This window comes from Rhea pennata, chromosome 5 (assembly GCF_028389875.1).
Source record: "Rhea pennata isolate bPtePen1 chromosome 5, bPtePen1.pri, whole genome shotgun sequence".
NCBI lineage: Eukaryota > Metazoa > Chordata > Aves > Rheiformes > Rheidae > Rhea > Rhea pennata.
Genome location: NC_084667.1, coordinates 18,099,516 through 18,113,805, shown reverse-complemented (window position 1 = coordinate 18,113,805; position 14,290 = coordinate 18,099,516). Strand labels below are relative to the sequence as shown.

The 14,290-nt window shown below is 51.4% G+C and overlaps 1 protein-coding gene across 3 annotated transcripts in view; it reads right to left on the bottom strand.

The window, feature by feature from the left end:
- DGKZ (diacylglycerol kinase zeta) overlaps nucleotides 1-14,290 on the bottom strand; it is a 52,679-nt gene that overhangs the window by 14,832 nt on the left and 23,557 nt on the right. For 2 of the 3 annotated variants that reach the window (XM_062575895.1, XM_062575896.1), the window contains exons 1-17: nucleotides 11,650-12,513; nucleotides 10,805-10,913; nucleotides 9,835-9,930; nucleotides 8,908-8,985; nucleotides 8,506-8,562; nucleotides 6,128-6,196; nucleotides 5,599-5,670; nucleotides 5,158-5,274; nucleotides 4,994-5,065; nucleotides 4,534-4,629; nucleotides 4,197-4,279; nucleotides 3,578-3,638; nucleotides 3,049-3,162; nucleotides 2,486-2,626; nucleotides 1,709-1,787; nucleotides 1,354-1,409; nucleotides 197-259 (exon numbers count right to left, since the gene is read on the bottom strand). In XM_062575895.1, the coding sequence (XP_062431879.1) occupies nucleotides 197-259; nucleotides 1,354-1,409; nucleotides 1,709-1,787; nucleotides 2,486-2,626; nucleotides 3,049-3,162; nucleotides 3,578-3,638; nucleotides 4,197-4,279; nucleotides 4,534-4,629; nucleotides 4,994-5,065; nucleotides 5,158-5,274; nucleotides 5,599-5,670; nucleotides 6,128-6,196; nucleotides 8,506-8,562; nucleotides 8,908-8,985; nucleotides 9,835-9,930; nucleotides 10,805-10,913; nucleotides 11,650-12,470 (2,184 nt within the window). In that variant the 5' untranslated portion in view covers nucleotides 12,471-12,513. Of the gene's footprint in view, nucleotides 1-196; nucleotides 260-1,353; nucleotides 1,410-1,708; nucleotides 1,788-2,485; nucleotides 2,627-3,048; nucleotides 3,163-3,577; nucleotides 3,639-4,196; nucleotides 4,280-4,533; nucleotides 4,630-4,993; nucleotides 5,066-5,157; nucleotides 5,275-5,598; nucleotides 5,671-6,127; nucleotides 6,197-8,505; nucleotides 8,563-8,907; nucleotides 8,986-9,834; nucleotides 9,931-10,804; nucleotides 10,914-11,649; nucleotides 12,514-14,290 lie in introns of those variants that run through there. The other variant, XM_062575897.1, reaches the window with a different exon arrangement.

Below are 14,290 nucleotides of genomic sequence, written 5' to 3'. Positions count from 1 at the left end.
CCCACCCTACCCACCTGGGAGGAAATGGCCTCCCCTTCTGCTCTTCAAGGTATCAGTCCTCCAACCCAACGGAAGCCAATGCCCCAAGTCATACTCTCTAACAGCCCTGAGATATTCAGCACGCTGAGAAGGACAACTCCTTCCCAGCTCCACAGTGCGCAACCCTCCCTGGCCCAGGGCACTGTTGCACACTTACAACCAACTTGACGTGCTTCGCTAAATCTTTGGAGCTCCCCGTGAGGAAGTCAGAGAAAGCCGTCTGCCAAAGAAAGAAACATAACTTGCAATCAGACATCCACCTAAACAGACAGGAAGACCACCATATTGACCTTCAGATCTCAAACGCCAAGAGGGGCAAGTCACCTCCCTGTCCACTGGCAAAAGCCATCTTCTCTCTCACGCCCAAAACCTGACCAACTCCCCTTGCCATTTTGCCTACCAGAATTCCTTGGAGCACCTCACAGCCCTAATAACACAGTCCAGTAATTCCTCACCAGCCCACTCCTGGCTTTAGGAAAGAGTTGGCAAGGTGGGCCTCCTCCAGTGAGAGACTGGAGTCACAAGAGAGAAGTTCAGTCTCAAGCTGTAAGGAAGTACAATAAAACAGAGCTGATGAGACTTCATTTAGAGATACCAGGAGAGACTGTATGGCCTATGTTGCACAGATTCTAGGGTCTGTCCCCTCTGAGTTTTACTGTACAGAGAGGAGGGGAGATAGAGAGGAGAGATGTGAACTGATGCAGAGTAGCACTTGTCCTTGAAGACAGCACAAATACTGGTCACTCAGCCACCTGGGTAGAAAGGTACACCAGGATGTGTGTGTCTGTGTGTGTGTGTGTATGGACACCATGACACAAAGCTCTGGAAGTGAAATGCAGGAGGGTGACATAATTAGCCAGGGAGCCGTAATTGGCCTGAGGTATAAAATAAAAGACCAAAGCAATCTGGGGGCTACGTATACAGAGACTTCCTGTTCCAGAGTAGAAGGGACAGTCTGCCTCCCCACAGATCCAGGGAGGTCCTGCCTGAGTGACCATCCATGAGCCCGAGAACAAGAACAATAGTGGAAGGAGATCAAGAGAGCAACTGTACTGCAGGTCAGAGAGCAAGCTGTACCACCAGCAGCATTCACAGCCAAAAAGGAGCTGCAACTGCCAGTGCTTTAGCCTTTCTACAGCACCTCACCAACTTCAGTGGGATAGTTCAGCCTGGGTGCATGTAAAAGCCCATCTAACTCAGGTGAGTGGCTTAAGGGTGTGGACAGGATGGAGCACAGTGGAGCCACGCTTGTGTGTTTAAGTTAAGGTTGTTATGAATGCATGCCCAGCTCCTCAGTATTCTCCAGATACTCACCCCAGCATAGAACATTTTATTCCGAAATCGGCTGTTGAATTTCTCTGGATTTGCCTCTAGAGAAAGAAGAAAAAAGTCCAGGTAATTTGCTTGCATGTTGAAATACTTCACTTTCCTGCTCTCCCTTGAAGTGAGTTCTCCAGCCAGAGTCAGCCAGGACATAGGCCACAACTCTATTTCCTTGAGGAAACCGTGTCTCCTCTCTAAATTCACTATTCTATTCACTCCTCATATTTCACCTCTGGTCATGTCCCTGGGCTAATCCTTCCTGTCTGCTTTCCAGTGGCTGAGGAGCATTTTACTGGCCCACCTCTGTAGCCATCAACACAGGCTCTGCCTTGGCCCTGCCACATACCTCGGGATTCGTGAAACTCCAGGGTCACCCGTGCGTCAAAGCCAAGGCTGAAGTAGTTATTAAAAACATCCAAGGGAAGCTGTAACGGAAAGGAGGGGTAAGACTGGGAACCTGGTGCTTGCAGGATGAAGTTGCCAACGTGCAGCCATGGCAAAGAACAGGTCACGTTATAGTAGAGCCAAGTACTGCACTTGTAAGGCTTAGAGAGTGAAGGCCTGCCTTCTTCCCAGGAAAGGCGGACTGAAATGACAGACCAGACCTTTGCTATCACTCTGAACTCAGTGGTTTTGTGGCAGCTGCGTAAGTCCCAGGGCAGGACATGAAGCATACAGGCCCTGGGATCACATAGGATATGGGAGTGCAGCATTCCACTCACCCCCTGCTTGGCAGAGGTACAGCAGATAATGCAGTGGAGGCACTGGACCTCTGGCCAGCCTGCCTAGGTGAAGAGCACTCTGCGGGGACACTCTCTGCTTCCTGAGATACTTTCAGCCACCCATATTTCTGCTAGAGAAACAGTTTTGGAAGGAACTGGACTTATAACTTCTGCAAGTTATCATTAAAAATCCCTTATGGACATTCAGTTCTGATCATTACATGCCTAATCCCATGATGGCAAAGCAGATAACAGCCATGAGGGGAGAAATGGAATCGGAGGAGGGAGACGGAAATGACAACCCACTGCTGTACCCTAAAGTGCTCGAGCTCCTTGAGCCTGTGAGATGCAGAATATAGATCCCCAGAGTAGGGAACAGACATGGACAAGAAGTGTCCTACCTTCTCTGTGGCCGCCTCATCCTTCTCCTCAGGGTTTGCCTCAAGGTTTGGTTCCACATGGAGGTTCCAGCGATCGAGCTGCACAATATTCCCATCTTCCACGTGTGACAGGATCTTGGACAGAGGCTCATCTGTGTAACCCTAGTGATAAACACAACTTGGTGAGTACCCATCTGCCTCCCACAGACATGCCCCAGAGATGGTGGACCTTAGGCACGTATCTCAGAACAAAGGATGAAGAAAAGATCAGTTCCACTGGAATTGGAATTTTCAATTTAAAAACAATATACTTTCCTTCCAAAAATCAGCCAAATAAAAATTAAGTTTGAAATAATGATTGCTTGTGTTAATGTTCTAATACCTGATACTATAATATAAATCAGAATCGTTCAAATCACAGAAGAACTGCAATATCCAAACAGCATTTATTTGTTGATCAATATTTAGGGAATGTCAAGACATCTAGTTGTTGCAAATCCCCATCTCTCTCTCAAACCAGAGCTGAAGCACCCAGCCCACCTCTGTCAGCACTGGGCTCCTCAATGGCAGCAGACGTTACTTACCCCACCCCAGTTCAGAGTCCTGGCCAAGTCATTCCCAGTCCCCAAAGGTAGGATGGCCACAGGAGGAGGTGGGTTGAGGCGCAGCTGGTCAAGAATGGAGAGTATCCAGCCCACCTACTCAAGTAAGAGAGTGCAAAGAAACAACTGGTTATTTCAGGGCCAGCAAGCAGGTGGAGAACAGCAAGCAGGTAGAACAATAGCTATGGCCTGAGGGGAAGAGACAGTGCTCCCCTTAGCCACTACAGAGGCTATTCACATCCACTGATGCTCTAAACAGGTGCTGGTGGAGGTACCAGTAACCTTAGTGGGGACAAAGCCCCCCAAAGAACTACAAATCCAGACATGCCATGCAACTAGCACATCCTGAAGCAGTGCATGGGAGCCATAGCTGTCTGGTAGTAAGAACTGTACCACAGATCCAGAACAGGCCAAAATGTGCATACTGTATCACAGTGAGGAGGGCTGCTACCAGCACCAAAAAGGCTTGGGGTAAAGGGTGCTGCAGCCTGGAAGGGTCTGGGAGACTCACCGTGCCGTCTCCCCCACATGCCAGGATCCGCAGGTTGTGGACCTTCCGGTACAGCTCCAGCCTGCAAGCAGGGAGACTGGGTCAGGAGGGGAGGGAACAAGCACTGAGGCTGCAGCCTGGAAAATGTGTTACTGAGTGGCTACAGGGTCCTCACAGGGCCCTCAGGAGGTGGCATTCACAAAGCCATGCTTGTCTATCTCTCCAGCAGCTCAGCAGTTCGCAGTCCTGGCCAGCCATACTGACTTTGGCTTCACTGACCCTTGTAGAGGGAGAACAGAGTGTTTACATTCCTTGTACACATGGGTAAACCAAAGCACAGCAAGCAGACAAGATTCACGTGCCATTAATTGAACATTATGAACCAGATTTGGGAATATCATCTTGCATCTTAGCTCTTGGCCATTAGCTTTAAGATTACACTGTCTCTCCTGTAGGAAACACTGAAAGGCCAGGACTGTCTGCAGGCTTTCCTAGAGAGGCCTCTCAAATCCTGAACTTGATTTGAGTGCTTCTTTGCACAAGGAAGCTATGAAGTATCTATTAGCTGCAGGAAAAGCTCTTGGGAAGAAACTCTGGAGCAGGGATGGGGGAGAATGGGGCTGTTGCCCTCGGTACTCACGCCTCTTTGGGTCCACCCTGGCTGAGGTCGAAAACTTGCCGTGGGTTGAGATACCACATGAAGGATTGGATGATCTTGGCTCCCTAGGGGGATAAGAAAGACTTCAGGGACCAATGAGATCCCCATGGAGAGAAGAAAGAAGGCATCTAGTTTCAGGGGGAGGCAGTGACAATGCTGTTCTGGGACCCTTGGGCAAAGCCTGGGCTAGGTGGGAAGTGCCAGATAGCAAACTGGTATTGCAGCTGAGACATTTCCTAAACTATGTTGAGTTCTCAGAGGATGAATGACAATGTGCCACAAAGCTGCCTTCTTGGTGAGATGTAGAACAAGAACGTACCTGATTACCACCGCTCTTGGGGTTCACAAACACCAGCAAGGGCTTCATGAGAGGAGCTGGCACAGGCTTGATGACAAAGGGTTTCCACCTCCCCTCCTGCCGGAGACACCACAGGTCCATCAACAAACCTGGGGAAATGCAAACTCACACGTCCAGGTGAGCCCTAATGTCACAAAGGCCAACAGTGGGAGGTGTCAAGGGAATGTTCCAGCCACCCTTTAAGTCTGAAATACTAGGACTTGCCCTGCCAGCAGGCAGAACTCACCTCCCAGCCTTTCTCACCTCTGTTGCCCCCACTGAGATCTTCAGGGGCTCCCAAGGCTCCTGCATACCACAACATCCTCCCTCCACCTCTTTAGCCCTACAGTTCAGTCCAGATCCTGCAAAGTGCCTTTGCCAATCCTGCTCTTTGCTGCCCAGCCCTTCCACCCTTCCAACACCTGGTCCCCTCATCTCTGACCTCAGCCCCCTTTTTGCTGGATTTCCGTTTGAACGATGCCCTCTTCTTCTTCTTACTAGACTTCAATGGATTCTAGAGAGAGAAGGAAAAAAAAATCCCCAAATTATGTCAGAAACTGCTGGGCAAGGAGTCATGAATAAACCATGAGAGCCATAGTGACTTACCTGGGGCCGTCGGACCCGCAGAATCCAGGTGGGAGGAACGACGACAGCCGCGTGAGCCCCTAGTGAGCAGGGCTCTTCGATGTGTTGCAGCATGAAACATGACACTTTGCTGTGATACTGAGGAGGGAGAATGGGAAGAGATAGAAAAAACTCAGCACTCTGCTGGAGATCACCACCTTTTCCTCCCCTGGGCTCCCCATGCCAGTGCAAGGACTGCTGCGGGAAATGATGCAGGAATTTTGTAATAAGAAGGCTTCCCCTGGGAGGCTTTGAGAAGAACATGTCTCATGGGAGCTCCTAGCTACTACAGCACAACCTCTCCCAGTAAAAGGAGCTTTAAGAGCAGGCTGCAGAGAACAAGCTTGGGGAGCTCCCGGCAGAAAGCAGAGGTCATAGATGCAGAATAGACTGGTTAAGATGTTAGATGGGGGGTTTGCTCACCGCTTGCTTGCACCAGGAACAGCTGATGGCTACAATCTCTTTACTGTGGAAGGCAAACTTCTGCTGGAAACCCTGTGGAGGGAAGGATAAAAGTCTTGGGGAAACTCCTTCAGAGCTTTCTATAATCTAACAGGACTTCTGCACTACCAAGAGAGACATTACTGAAGAGAACATGCCTGCAGTCAGTGCACTTTGAGTCCCTCTCAGACAGCCCCAATAACCACCAGAGCACTGTACTCTATAGGAGTGTCCTCACTGCCCAGGGAAAATATGTCAGAAAAGAAGTCCTCTCCAGGGTAGACTGGGCCCAGGGGAAGAACAACACTATGCAAGAATCCCAAACCCGCGGCACATATCTACTGTTTCACTCCCTGTCCCTATGCAGAACAGAGCACGAGTCTTGGTTTTGCTGCAGGCTCCTCCTGTCTGATGGCAATAGTGGGATCTTTCTCATTCCCAGCTCAGTTACCCTCCCTAATCTGACCTTAGCTTTCCTTCAGGCTGACACAGAAGCAAGACATCTTCTCACCTTGCCACACTGCCGGCATTTCCCTTCCTGCCGTCTCCGGTGCACCCAGTGATGCCGGACAACTATGGGCTAAAAGGAACAGAAAAGAAAAATTTGGTAAGTCCTTAATGTGAGGGAATGCAGGACAGCTATGAGGTATGGACACATCCTGCTCGTCTCCTCAGACCAAATCCTGACAGCCTGGGTGCCTGCCTCCATGGAGAGGAATAAGACTGTTCACAGGCTCCTCCTCCCCATCTGTGGGCATGGGATCAGCTCATACTGGGTATAGGCTGGTGGCTGACAGGGGTAACTGTGGAGGCTGAGTAATGTGACAGGGTGATCCCTGAGCACTGTAAAAGGTAAGAAAGCTTACACCGAAGAACTGCATCTCCTATACCGTCCTCTCTTCTTTCAGCCTTGGATCATGAATGGTGTGTGTATGGAGAGTAGGGGGTCAACAAAGATTACAGAGAGGACTGTGAGTTCACAGCCCAGTTGAGTAGGACCCAACATCCCTGCTTTTGGCAGCTTTTGGACTAATGACAACAGAGGCAGAAATGGACTGTCTCTCCTATCAAGCATGAACGAGATTTAGGTGAACTCCAAAGCTGTCTGTCCTAAGTGCAGCACATGGGAGAGGGAAAAGGGTCCTGCTGGATTTTGTGGACATTAATCCAGTCGCAGTAAAAGGGAGGCTATGCCCTGAGCTCAGCTCTATGTTCCACTAGGTACGTATAAGGGAATGGATTGAACTTGAAGGGGATCCCAAGCAGCACACACTCCAGAGGAGTCCCTTTCTTGAGTAGTGAGAGGGAGGAGCCTTTGGACGAACTGAGGAGAATTAGGAAGATAGCATGGGTAAGTAGGGTTTGTGAGTAAAAGGAGAAAAAACAGGGAAGAGGAAGGAGAGAAAGGGCTGAGGGACAGAGAACTGATAAGAGACTGGAGAGGATGAAAATGGACACAGAAGAGTGAGCCAAGCCCGAGAGGCATGACAGGAGTTATCAGGAGAGTTTAGAAAGTAATTGGAGGACAAGTAAGTGAGCTAGAGTAAGAGTGAAACTGGAAGGAAGGGTGCATGAGAGTACATGGCAGGAGAAGCAAAGAAAGAAAAAGCAGTTTTTAGTGACATCGAGACCCTCACCTTACCAGATGACACTGGCATTTCTGAGCAAGCAGCCCTGAATCTGAGTACTTTCTCCTATTGCGTCTTCTGTGCCAGCACAAACACAGTGTGGGTACAGCAGCTGTTGTTACCAGAGTGGCCCTTGACTGAGCCATCGATATCCACTCCAGAGCATTGCGTGGGCTGCTCTATCTTCACAGGGTGGAGAGTGAACGATGAAAGGTGCTTTCATCAGAGTAGCTCCACAGAAAGATCTCAGGCTACTGCTTATGCCCATTACATTAAAATGTGGGATAAAGGGGTCTCACAGCACCACTGTGGACATCTTCCATTGCTACAGAGACTACTGTCAGCTGGGAGACCACCTGTGGGGGTTCCTGGACTAGGTGTTAGGGAAGCATGGTCTGCTAGCTCTGCCCTACAGCCAGCTCCTGGTGGTGCTGTCGTGATGCCCTCCCCCAGCATGGCATACAGCAGCATGGAGAGCTCCTGCTCCCTAGGACAGGCATGGGTGCTCCTATGGGAAGGCAGTGCATGCTGCTAGATCAAAGCCCACATGGCAGATGGTAATTCCTCAAATCCTGGCTGTATTTCACATTACAGCAGCACCAGGAAGCCCTCCAGTGCAGGTAGCACAGAGGCAGGCTTCAGAGACAGTGAGGAGGGCACTGAAGAGGAAACGCCTTGATGTGCCATTGCGCACAAAAGCAGAGCAGGGATGGCCCTGGCATACACTGAGGACAGTCCTGGCTGGGCTGAGGGGGGCAGGAAGTGGTTAGGCTGGGAAGGATACAAACATTATACTCCAAGGATGAAGAGTTATAAGATCATCTAACTGCAACTTGGAGTACCTGTGGCACTGAGCACAAGGATGAGGAAAAGCACAAAGTAAGCCAGTACCACCCCCTTCCAAACTGTGGCACTCCTGGGGAACTGCTGTTTGCCACAGCATCCCTTATTTGCTTGGGTGAAAAACCTTCCCATGAAACACTGTTTGCAGGGTTCCCACATGCAGATACAGGAGTTTTTGAACATGCAAACTGGCAGATGATCTACCCTTTGCTGCCTATGATTTCTCCACTTATAACACTCAGTCTGTGCTGCTGCCTTGCAAAGAAACACTCCTTTTAAAGGCCACCTCTTTGGTGCCAGGTGGCAGCACAATACCTGCACTTTGATGGGAAACATACTGGCAACATCTGTGGCCTCCGTGACCAAACTGGGAAGGCAAGGGGGCAAACACAGGCAGAGTCCCAGGCACATCTCTCACCTCCCGTACATTCCGTGATCCTGACTCCCTGAAGGAAGGTTTGCAGCGGAAATTTATCTGTGGATTGAGCACATATGAGAGGAATCAGTGAAACCATCACCTCACGAAAACCTACAGGAGTTTATTTTGCTACAACTGGCCCAGAACCTCTGGAAGTATTCAGTGATTGTGAAACCCACCACATGCCTCTTTTAGGGAACAAAATGAGGTCTAAGGTCTTAATCATGTTGCTGGACACTCCTTTTCGAATCATCTCTCAAAAAAAAAACCCTCTTTTTGTACGGAAAACAGTCATACTCAATCTTCTTGGGATTCACTACAAGTCTCAAAACAAGGCCTGGCCAGGAAAAGGCTGTTATAGCTTTGCAAGACACAGAGAGGGTTTTAATAGTCTTTACTCACTTTCTCTAGCTGTTCTATGCAGGGTGTATGCACTACAATCTTGCAGGCTGCACACTTACGTCTGGAAAGTGGTTTTTGCTGGAGGATGAGAAAAGGAGAGGAAAAATATCCATGTGAATAGCAGTGTTCAGACAGGCAAGTTCATCTTCCCCTTACCCTTTCTGCACATTTTCAGGATGTAGAATAAGTCCTATAAAAAAGATAAATACAATCCAGACTTCCTGCAAGCAAAGGGACTAAGAATGTGCCTACAACAGATGATCTCCACTCTGCAGCAGAGCAGGAAGGTGCTTTCTGCTGCATAATCAGTCCTTGGCCTCTTCTGACACTGCCTGAGTGTACTATGGAAAGTAATGTGGGGGGCAGTTGTGGAGCGCTGGCCTACACCTTAGGCTCATGCTGCAAGCCCAGAGGGCAGACACAGGATGGCATCACTGTTTGGTGTCCAACACCTCAGGTAGGATCCAGCCTGCAAGTAGGGAGAGCTTTGCTCTCTGTTGCTGCTACATCCCCACAAAGTTTGTCCTGATGCAATCCTGCAGGTCAGGCAATGTCAGGGCTGGCTCTCCATTTTTCCCCTCCATTGAAAAGTTTTTCCAAAGAAGGTGGAATAAGATTCTCCCTCTGAGTGCATGGGATCCCAAAGCTTCTCCCAGAAATATTACCTGTGGCCTGCTAGCAACCTTCTGTTAGGTTTCTGTTACAAACTGAATGGCAGCACTGGCTCAAACCGGGGGTGCAGCCCTCTTCCACGCATTGGCAGAAAGAGCACACCGTTCCTCCCCCTCAGTAACTTCCCAAGCCCCCCACTGTGCTTCCCCCAGCACCAGGCAGTAGCAGAGCCTTCTGCAGTCTCTCCGCCTGGTGGCAGCACACTCCGCCTCCATGGATCTTGCCAGGGAACTCGGGTGACCCCAGGTGACTTACCAGCATCTTCGCCATACAGTTCTGGTCTCCAACATAGCAGAAATCCCCAGAGGCGTTGGTCTCAAACCAGATGTGCTCCCCATAGACTGCAGTCTCCTGAAAGGTACAAGCCAATGCTGTGTTTCTCTGAGTAATCACCTGATCTCCTAAAATGCCTTGTGCTAGGGACAAGATAAGTTGATATGGGGGATGGGGGAGCTAGATGTAGGCAGGGAGACAAGATGCACAGAACAACCAGGGCAAACACCTGGAGAGAGGAAACTTTACAAAGCTGCTGCTACAGCCCACCTTATTAGAAATTAGAGGACCCCAGAAAAACAACTTTCCTCTCTCTCAGATCCCAGGGAAAAACCTACAGCCTAGTTGCAAAGTGTCTCATATAAGCAGGCTGCTTATGTTGACCCTTAAGAGGAGGCACTGGGCAAATTCAGTGGTAGGGTTTCTCTGGAAACAGCCTCTGTTCTTTGACGTAAGGGTGCAGCTCAAAACCTGCTTGGCTTTGCCTTTGCAGAAGGAGGGTTGGAACAGAAGCTGGTACCCATACGACAAGAAGAGCTCTGTGCCCCACAGTTTCCACTTGCCAGAAGACCTCCACTGCCAGGAGCAGAAGAGCTAGAAGTTAAGCAGCTGTGCCATCCTCCCAGGCAACTGTCTGTGCCTGCACAGCCTCTTCTCACAGCATCAAGGGGTGCTGCCAGCAGCACAGATGCTGACACCAGCTGGTGGCAACAGTAGAGCCCACAAATGTATCAAAGCCAAAGTCATCTGTGAATCACACAATCACAGAACAGTTGAGGTTGGAAGGGACCTCTGGAGATCATCTAGTCCAACCCCCCTGCTCAAGCAGGGTCACCTAGAGCATGTAAGGGAAGGAAAGAGCATGAGGGAAGCCTCAGCCTGGGAAGAGCCCGCTGCTTCTTGGTTTGAAGCCCATCTCACATGACGCTCAGCAAAACACAACAGAACTTACGCTCCAGTCCACAGTGCTGCGTATCTGCCTTTCCGAATCGCTCCTCATGGCTAGTGCAGGATTTGGCGGGGCTACCATGTGCTGGAGGCTGGACTTGGCAATAGCTTTTCTGGAAGACACAGGAGGGCTGGCTATTAGATCAGGAGGGAAGAAACGTGTGCAATGCATAGCCTGTCTCTGGGATAGACAGTGATGCTGGAGAAGAAAACTATCTTCAGAACCAAGCAGCTGGAAATGCAGTGAATTCCTCAGGACCACTGCCTGGGGAACCACTCACCCCTCCTGCAAGTCAGCCCATGCGGGATGCAGAGGTGCTGGCCACATTGCTCACACCTCACAAAATGAGAATTTGACGTCTGGCAAAAGACAGGCTATATCTGCTGGGTCAAAGCCCTCAGGGATGATAGGCCCCTCGCACGATAGTCCAGGATACTCCACTCGCAGTCTCCACCAAACTGCGGAGCTGGGGCTGCCTGTGCAAGGGCAGCGCGGAGCCTCTGCCTCAGTGCAGCTCCCCATAGCTCCCACATACGAAGGCACCTCAGAGCGTGGGGCATTTCAGAGCCCAGCTTAACTGGCTGGAATGAAGCAGCTGCTAGTTTGGGACCAGGGAGCTGGTGAGCTTCCCTCAGGTATGTTAGGGTGGAGGAAAGGACCAACCAGTAGGTCTATTCAACTGGAAAAATTAGACAATACCCATCTCTAGCCCAGAAAGAGCCCTGGCACCTTTCTTCACGCCTGGGCTGGGAGAAGGCAGGGAAAACAGAGGCACTTTGTATGATCCCCACGTCCACCTCCCCTTTCTCAGGTACTGCCTTGCTAACGTCACACGCCGCCATACATACAGCAGCCTGGGGCTCCAGCTGTCGGGGGCGGCAGGGCAGGCGGACTCCAGTCCCAGGCACTCGGAGAGGGCAGCAGGAGGGTGCCTGGCTCTGGCTGTACCCATCCGCATCCTGGGGAGCAGCCACGCTCGGCCTGAGGAGAGCAGCGTCCCGGGCCCCAGAGCATCGCTCGACCGCCGGCGCTGGCTGAGGCGGCGGTAGCGCCCTTGCAGGCCGTAGGCAGCCCTGCCGTACACGAACTCGGCGGGCAGGAGATGGGAAGACCTGCGACGCAGGCAGCGGGGGCCCCTCAGCAGTGGCCTAGCGCGGAGGGGCCGCAGCACGGGCAGCATGGAGAGCCAGGTCTCCTCAGCCCGCCACCCGCGCCTGCCCCTCTCCGTCCCCCCAGCGGCCACGCTCTCCTCCCTGCCGCCGCTGTCCTCCAGTGACTCGGATCCGGAGCTGCCGGCACAGGGCACCCCTTTCCCTTCCTCTCTCATTTGGACAAGGCTGGCCAGGAGCATGGAAGGGCCCATCAAGTGGGTATCGATGGATCGCACCTGGCCCCCGCGCTTCTTCTGCACGGCGAAGCGGGGGCTGAGGCACGGCGGCGTGGTGCTGGAGCGGCGCCGGGAGCTGGGGCTGGCCTGCTGGGGCCGGCCCAGGCAGGAGAGGGCCGGCAGCGCGGTACTGGACCTGCCGCGGCGCTGGGCCAGCGAGGCGGAGGGCAGGCCCACTTGGGAGCGTCGCCTGGCTTTACCCGTGGGCACCGCCACCACGCTGGCACGCCGCGACCCCGAGAGCCCCTTCCTCTGGAAGTGCCTCTTAAAAAAGGTTTCCATAGCACCGAGGGTGGCACCTGAACAGTGGCTGTTAACACAGAAACCAGCAATTAAAGAGCCTCCTGGTGAGGCGGCAAAGATCAAGGCAGTGACCGGCCAGGGGATGGCCCAGAGCTCACAGGACACAGCAGAAGGGAGAGGGCAGGAGGAGGGTGAAACAGCAGGAAACCCACTTCAGTTGCCAGACCTATACGGTTGCTGCCGAGCTCTGCCTCTCCCTGCCGCAGCTCTCTCTACACAGGCAGAAAAGGAGGTTGGGGAGAAGCCTGAAGGCCTTCTCTGGTGCCTCAGTGGGTAGCAATGAGCAAACAGCTGGACACTGGGATGCCTCCACCTGGAATGAGCAGCAAGACTGGGACTGGCCTCTGCTGTACAACCACACCGCTCACTGCTTAACAGCACTGCAGGAGCAGCTGGGCCACCAGGCACCCTCTCCTCTTGAGTTCAGAGCCAAACAAAGCTCTCCTCGTCTTAAGGCAGTTTTGAGGTTTATTTCCACAGCTTAGTCAAGGGTGCTGTGACAGCAGGGCAGGTGTCACATGCTGGATTTAGTTCCATCTGGATCCCATGCTCACCAATTCGGGCTAAGCGTAGTCCTAACCCCTCTTTTGCACAGCACAGCTTCCATTCCCAATTTCTCAGAAATCAGGCCAGACCTCTTTAGCTTTTCAAGTTCCCAACACTGTAAGGTACGGAAAAAGCTCAGCATTCAAATGCAGCCTCCTGCACTAGGATGACAGCTGGTTCCTGCAAATACTTCTCTGCAGAGGGCTTTGAGTGGGAGAAAAAAAAAAAGAAACAGTGAATTTAGGGGGTTGGAGGATAATTGCTCAGCTTGGAGCAGCAGGGAGGAGACTCCGATTAAAAGGGACAAAGCTTTTCCTACAATCCCGTGTGCTGAGCTGGATGTAACAAAGGCACATGGCACTGGATGCCTTCAGTGAGGTCAGACAGGCTTCCCCTACAGGAGATGCTCACAAATACCTGCTGGACTACTCGGAGGTCTGCAGAGATAGAGCTCCCCTCTAGATCACCCTGCGAAGAATAGCCACTGCACTGCTTGAAAAGACCAGCCCTTGCTTACTACTCCCAGTTACTCTCATTTATCCTCTTATGCTGGCCCTCCTGGTTTTCCAGGGGTAACCACTCTGCCTAAGAACCAGCCCCACAGAACTGAATGCAATGAAAACTAAGCACTTTGTATTCACAAAAAGAAAAACAAGGCCAGTAGAAGTGCGGCATGTCGATGTGGTACAGAATGGCAGAGGGAGCTGGAGTGGAGGTGGGCTAGGAAAATCATCTTATCTGTCCTGCTCAGAAATTCCCTCTCCTGGTGGAAAGGGCTTTAACACAACCCTCAAGCTTTCCTTGCCCAGCTCTCAAAGCTTGACAGTTTGCCAGGGCATTGCAGCTGTCTGAGAAAAGCACTAGGCCACAGATGGAAACTGCTACAGCACTGGTTTAAGTGCTCTCAGCTTGGCATGCAAAGGTTTAAATGGAAGAGTTGGAATCTAATTCCAGTGCTCCTCTACTCTAGAGTAAATGCTTCTCTTCTGACCCTCCAGCCACCGCTTGTCTTCAACCTCTAAATAAAGAGGGTTTATCTGAGGACAACTCAAGAAACACTGACACTCACAGCTTGGTAGAAACAGATTTCTGGCTCTTTAAGTGCTACAGAGCCAGGGGGCTCCAGGCCACCACTGTCACTTGCAGGAACTTCTCCATGCTGTAAAAGGCTGTTCCTCTGAGTGTATCAGCATGTCAGTCACCACTGCACTAAGATCAGCTGCACTCATTTCTGTCTTCCTTTCTTCTCATAC